The sequence below is a fragment of the Hippopotamus amphibius genome, chromosome 11, assembly GCF_030028045.1.
Source record: "Hippopotamus amphibius kiboko isolate mHipAmp2 chromosome 11, mHipAmp2.hap2, whole genome shotgun sequence".
In the NCBI taxonomy this organism is placed as follows: domain Eukaryota; kingdom Metazoa; phylum Chordata; class Mammalia; order Artiodactyla; family Hippopotamidae; genus Hippopotamus; species Hippopotamus amphibius.
This window is the reverse complement of record NC_080196.1, coordinates 115,099,082-115,106,161: the sequence shown is the minus strand read 5'-3', so window position 1 is coordinate 115,106,161 and position 7,080 is coordinate 115,099,082. Positions and strand designations below refer to the sequence as shown.

General features: G+C 46.4%; 1 protein-coding gene across 5 annotated transcripts in view; it reads right to left on the bottom strand.

The window, feature by feature from the left end:
• Positions 1-1,937: 1,937 nt before the first annotated feature.
• Positions 1,938-7,080, bottom strand: part of ADNP2 (ADNP homeobox 2) — a 31,898-nt gene continuing 26,755 nt past the window's right edge. For 4 of the 5 annotated variants that reach the window (XM_057699341.1, XM_057699342.1, XM_057699343.1 and 1 more), the window contains exon 4: positions 1,938-6,773. In XM_057699341.1, the coding sequence (XP_057555324.1) occupies positions 3,498-6,773 (3,276 nt within the window). In that variant the 3' untranslated portion in view covers positions 1,938-3,497. The remainder of the gene's footprint in view (positions 6,774-7,080) is intronic. The other variant, XR_009048039.1, reaches the window with a different exon arrangement.

The window sequence follows — 7,080 nt, the reverse complement described above, 5'->3', positions numbered from 1 at the left end:
AGCAGATGGGCAGCTGCCCTCCCTGGCCACACACCCCTGGAAACTCAGAGGGAGATGAACAACCGTCTACCACAGGCCTGGCCCGGCTGCTGCCTTTGAAAGCGAGGGAAGGTGGGTAGAGTATCAACGACAGCACAGCACAGCACAGAATTTCCAGAGGTCTTATTTCAAAACTGAACGAAGAACCACAACTACATGGCTTCTGAACTGGCCTGAGCTTGAGGGAAAGGATGAGGTGTCCACACCAGAGGGGCCAACTGACAGGTCTTGTACGAGCAACAACCCTTTCCTGATAACCACCTGGTCCGAGGATTCCTGGAAGAGATCCTTGGCCCAGCAATACCAGTCCACTGCGGTGACACCGCAGCTGAGTCTTTGTGGCCACCTGGTGGTAATGTGGGTGAGGGTCTTCTGGTGCCTGTTGGCTTTTCGGGATTGGCCTGGCTTCTTCACTTATTGGCTATGTTTTGTTTGATCTCATTGATGAGGGGGAAGGGGGAGGAGTGGGCGGACACCATCTCATCTGTGCCACGTAGTCTTCAAGCTACTGTGGTGCCAACACTGCCCTTGTACCCAGCACTGTCCTCGACATGGCCATCTTTGCTGTCTGCCTGCCCTCACGCCGGCGCTGTGGCCCACATCACAGAAACTGGAGGCAGGTACTCCCGCAGCTATGTTGGAGTCACCAGCAGCTTCCTGCACAGTCAGCCTCCCGAGGCCTGCTGTCCTCTAAAGCTGTGGGAGCCACACTGCCCTTCCTACCTCATTCACCTGCAGCTTTGTAGAGAAAACATTCATGGGCCTTAGGATGAGGTGAAATCAAAGACAACCTGTTCCTCAGCTAAATTACTCAGGCAATCTGACAAGACTAAGATTTGCAGGCAGAGTTCCATTCCGGAAGCAGCATGCTGATGGGTAGGTGAGAGCAGTGACCAAAAGAAAAATTAACCAGAGGTGTGGGTGGTGAAGGTACTTATCCAGTTATCTGGTGGATGAAAAGCTTTCTGGGGCTCTCTTGAATTACTGTCTCTCATTTATTATGCACTGTAACAAATGAAGTGATGTGGTTCCTAGTTATTAAAAAATGACATCCAAAAAAAGGGTAACAGAATTCAGAAGCTAAAATACTATGCTACATTTTAATTTGTCTTTCACTGAATAGACTTCAAATATGTAATCTTGGGGAAGAGGGTGGAAGGAAGGATTTATTACTATTAATCTATAGTTTAGTTTTTCATTTTCAAATAATAAATTTAGGGACTTTCCTGGCGGTACAGTGGTTAAGACTCCATGCTTCCACTGCAGGAGGCACGGGTTCGATCCCTGGTCGGGGGAACTAAGAGCCCACATGCTGCACAGCATGGCCAAAAATAATAATAATATTAATGATAATAAATTTACTCATTTTTTTACATTTGTTTTTTGAAGCCCAGCTTATATCAAATTTTGATCTGTAAGCCCAAAAAACTGTTTAATAACCAGTAACTAGCACAGTATAAAAAGATTTCACATCAAAAGCTGAAATACGATTAGAAACCAGAATTCCTCCATCACCGTGGTTCTCCTCAGGGCTGTTTCTGCCCCGCAGGGACACTTGTCAGGGACACATCTGCCAGCCTGGGGGTGGGTGGAGGTGCCACTGACTTGCAGGGTAGAGGCCAGGGATGCTGCTCCAATCCTGCAACGGACAGGACAGTCACCCCACAAAGAGTAAGAGGACCCCTAACGTGCACAGCTGAAGAAGGGAGGGTCAGACCACATAGTCGGCACACTGCGCGGTCGGCACAGAGCACATCCTGGAGAAGGGCTGGCTCCCAGCTGCCATCAGCCATGGCAAGGATCTCTAGCCACATCTATTCTGTGACCCTGTAATTAGTTAGCCCTTTTGGGTTGTGCTTATTTTCACAATGACAAGTAATATTTTTTAGAATATAAACATGGTATCTACTTCCACATTTAGATTGCTCCTGAGTCATCGTGATGTTTTAACAGTTAAAAGAATTAAACAGGTCTACGTGCAGTGGTATAACAAGTTTTAATTCAAAATAGACACTCTGAAGACAATAGGTAAAAAAAAAAAAAAAAAACTTGAACAAGCTCTTTGAATTTACAACAGAGCACACCAACAATCACACACCAGTTTCACGACTGCCTCAAAAATGCACAGTACAGCAATGACATGCAAGCATATTTTAAAAATCCATATGGTAATATTATTTCCCAGAGACTGTCACATCTTCTGAGTGTGCTGCACAGGTGCCTCTGCTGTGTGTCACCAGCATCACAACTTACGGTCTAAAGTGGCTGGCCTCCATCACTGCTTCTGATGCTTTAAGTTATTTTCTATGGTGTGAAAAAACCGAGGCTCAGCTGTCCAAAGGACAGTAATACACTCGAGTTCCTTAGCAATACCCCTTCCATTAACCTGGACAGCTAGGCTATGGGAAAGCCCATTTCCCCAGAATGAATACATTTACCTCTAGGAAACCTGTCAAGAAATTTAATACACTAACCAGGAGACTAGCTCCGGTCTACTCATCTCACCTTGTCCCCTGAAAACCTGTGTATAAATTTCAGTTAGTAGCCACACTCAGGGGTCAACATTTTATTCCTGAGTAACACAGTCCTTCCCTTTCACTGGTTCATGAACAGTTAGGTTAGGAGGAGAGCTTGTGAGTGTGTTTTCAGTGTTTGTTCTAAAGGCACTAAAGATTTACTGTCTTGTCCTTGAATGGAGAAAAGACTTATCACCATATCAAAAAGAGGGGAAAAGTCTACACTGAGAAGTGTTTTTGTACCTATAGAATTACTTTATTTGTAAAATAACTCTTGACTTATGAGCTTAAATACCAGACTTCAGGTTCAGTATATATTTAACATAAGAAAACATTTGGTTTTCTGAGTTACACTCAAAAACAGCTGTTAGGACAAACCTGAAAAAAAACAAATCAAAATTATAATCTAATAAACAAATACCTTACAAGAAGAAATCAGCATAAGTTAATGCAGTGCATCCTTAAGGAACCAGACATGTCACAGGGGCTTCTACTCACTTCTCTAAACATTTACTGTATCATCTGCTGCTACTTGTGAAGCTGAGGGAGAGCACTGTTTTAATTCGCAGTTAATCAAGTATTCTGAAACAAGCTGAAATTTCCTTAAATGAAAAACAAACACATATAGATTTCAGTTTTTATCATACGATACTGACACTATTGGGAAAACAAGGCGTGCATGAAATATCAAAAGATTTCATTTACATGACAGAGGAAAAATGACAAATAATTGTTACAAAATCAAACTGCAGAAACAATAAATTTGAAAGAACTAGTCACTTCTTTATATAGAAGTCTTTCTGAGCACCTGAAATAAATCTAAAGAGCAGCATAAAGACCACTGAAATTCATTAGTTCAACATACAGTGAAGAAAATAACTTTTAAAATCTCAGTTGAAAAAAACTACTAATTATCTAGTACTTTAGAGTTCCTAATATTTTTTACAAGTTTTGTGGTTCATACTCAAAGTTCAATCTGTGTTTAACATTTTTAAGTTCAGACATATCAAAGCCTAGAAGTACAGAAGGCTTGTGATTTTTTATTGCTTTCATGCAAATATACCTTCTTTTTCCAAAAAATGAAGCCACATCAATTTTCCACACCCACAGGAGTGAGGATAACAGTTCTATTTCCTTTTTACTGGGATATGGTCTCTTGTGGAAATAATCTCTAAGAAACTGCTTTTTTTCTTCGTAAGAACGGTCTTCATATTTTTTAGGATTTAATGCTAAAATCTGAAGAGCATCGTCATTAACAAGTGGTCCTTCCGTCCTGCTTTCATTCCTCTGTCTTTTAAAAGGCACGACGCTCGACACCTTTTCTGGGGCCGGGTCTGTGTCAGCGTCTATGATGAGAGGCTGCTGCTCACCATCCCGCTGGTCTTCAGCCCCAAAGTGGCCGTCAGGCATCTTTCTCTTTACAGAAAAACTGGAGTCGTGTATCACCTCGCCGTTGACTAAAAGCAGTTCACTGTTCTCGATAAAGTTGGGCTGGGCTTGCAGGTCTGAGCTGCTGTCCTTCGGGGCACTCCGACAGCGCAGCAGGTGAATGGCGATGGCTGCCAGGGTCATGTTGCCAGTGTAAACCCCGCAGCAGTGGATGCACTTGAAAGCCGGAGATTTCAAAATGGTGTGGACCGTTGGCGTGATGTGGTGCCTCTCCTTCAGATGCAGCTCGTATGCCTCAGTCGTCACAAAGGTGCCAAAGCAAAAGGGGCAGGTCAACACCTGCTTGCCGGGCCTCCCGGACGCACCCTCCGTCTGGGGCCTCACTTTGATGTACACGGGCACCAGCGACTTGGAGTGTATCCCAGCCAGGATGGCCAAGTAGACCTCGCGCTCACCCAGCTCCTCCCTGGGCAATATGGTAATGAAGTCAAGGTGGGGAAACAGCAGGTTGCCGTTGGCATCAATATCCAGTTGAAAACCTTTGTTACTATAATCCATGGGCAACTTCTTCTTCCCTAGGTGCATGGTCCTACTGTGCTCTGAGAGGCCTCTGATGTCATGGAAAGTGCACGGGCAGAACAAGCACCCCAGGCCGTGCATCAGTAAGTGGTGGATAAGCTCTTCCTCCGAGACTAAGCACTTACAAGACAGACACCGCACTGTTTTCTCTCTCATCCACTTTAAAAATGGGGCACATGCTGCCAGCTTCTCCGGCTCCAGTTTTTCAGCAGATTTGGACTCACTGTGCTTATGCGCCACTTCCATATGGACCTGGTAGACATTGGAAGGGAAGAGCTCATTGCAAACTGGACAGGTTTTCCATTGCTTTGCCTGTCTGAGCACCTGATTCGCCTCTGCCACAGACGAAGAGGCCTGAACGAACATATTCTGAGTGGCATTTACCACCACTGGTGGGGAGGGCATGCTGGCCATGGAACTGGCCATCTGTGCAGCTGTGCCCGACTGCAGGAGCTGGATGGGCATCTGGGGAGGGGCAACAGTGGCAACACTTCCAGGGGGCACAGGCAAAGTGACAGATACTGGGGCAAGCGTGTATGTGGGAATCCCATTCACCTGTTTCCCTGTGGGTATTAGTTGTCTGAGAATAGAGCCTGATGTTAGGAAAGTGGTGTTTGGCGAAGCACCAGGTCTAATGGGCGGATTTGTGGGCAGGATGTTGGTATTCACCGACTGATTCAGCTGCAGGACCCCAGGCCTCACTGGCTGGCCTACAGGAAGAACCCCTGACATGACAGGCTGACTGAGCTGAAGAACACCAGAGTTAATACCCTGATTCACAGGGAGAACACCTGACGACACCGTCTGGTTGGGAGGAAGGAGCCCAGGTGGGACTACCTGACCTGCAGGGAGAACTCTCAGTGGGACCGTCTGGCCAGGAGGGAGAGCCCGTGGCGGGACGGTCAGCCCAGCAGGGAGCACCCCGGATGGGGCCGTCTGGCCGAGGGGGAGGACCCCTGACTGAATCACCTGGCCAGCAGGGAGAACCCCGGAAGTTGCTGTCTGTCCTGAAGGGATAACCCCAGCAGGGGTCATCTGTCCTGCAGGAAGGACCCCTGACGGGACTGTCCGACTCACAGAAATCACCCCCGGCGAGACTGCCTGAAGAACTCCAGGGGTGACAGAGGGATTGACAGGAAGGACACCAGACCCAACAGGTCTATTTACGGAGAGAACTCCCGGCCCTACTGGTCTGCTTAGGGGCCCAACAGGCTGGCTGAGGGGCAAAACCCCTGGGCGGATGGTCTGGTTTATGGGGAGGACACTGGTCCCAACAGACTTATTTACAGGTCCACCCGGCTGACTCAAGGGCAACACAGGAGGGTTTGCTGCCTGGTTAAGTGGGACTCCGTGAGAGAGGAAGACAGGCTGAGGTGTCGAGGGTGGCAGGGTGAGGCTGCTCTGACCCACTGGCAGTGGGCTGGAGACCAGAGTCACATGAGACTGGGCAACGGTTGGCGGAGAATGGGTGAGGTTTCCAGAAGCACCCGAGGCCACAGTCACCGGAGGGGCTGCACCCTGAACTGGCTGTACTACAGTTTGGCTCTGACTGTTCTGTGGCAAGGCAAGGTGGAAGCAAGGAGATGTGGCTGGGATGCCCGGAGCACTGCTATTCGGTGGTACAGCCACATGTGCAGCTGGTTTTGGAGCAATATGCATTTGCTTCAAAAGTCCCGTCTTCTTAATATGTTCTGAGATCACAGACCTAAGCTTATTCTCCAAATCCCTGTGTATATCCGATGTCAAAATATGATACATTAAAGCATCCTGGCTGCTGGCATTGGCGTTGCACTTTTTACAGTAATACCTGTCAGACGGGGGCATCTTCTCTGTGGAAAGGGTATCATCAGCTCTTGGCTGCTCACCCATCTCCTCAGTTCTCAGGCCAAAGTAGGAGTTAATTAAGTAGTGGAAATGGGCGACCAGCACATGCTTCTTCATGCTGTAGTACAGAGTGTTTGAAAAGTTACATTTTAAACAGGTAAAACTTATCACATCGCTCCTAGATGATTTAGTTTCACCTAAAATATTCACTGTGTAGTTCTGGACTTTCCGAGCAGGTGCATGAAACATTCTGAAGTGCCTTCCTACAACTCTGGGTTGAGAGGAAAACACACAGTTTGGACAAGGGATCACCAACTCTTGGTCAATTTCATCTTCATGGTAACGATGTAAATGATTTTTGAATGAAGTAAGCACTTTTGTGGAGTATTTACAGAGGCTACAACAGTATGGTTTTGTTCGATATCTCTGTTAAAAGAAAAGAAAGTCAAGCATAGTTTAATAAACCTATCACATGCCACACCTTCTACAGCTGATAAGCACAAGATTCTTTTTCTTCTAACTTGCCAGATCTAGTGCTGTGTTGTAAGGGAAAAGCACCCACGGGTAATGTGTAAATAACACTAGAGACCCCAATTCAAATTTTCACCTCACAAAACTGTATTCTTTTCATTTTTTTCCTTCTCAAACATTTTAAAATGTAACATCTATTCTCAGCATGTAGGCCATTCAAACACAGCTTGGCCCCAAAATCACAGCTAGCTGAACCCTGTTT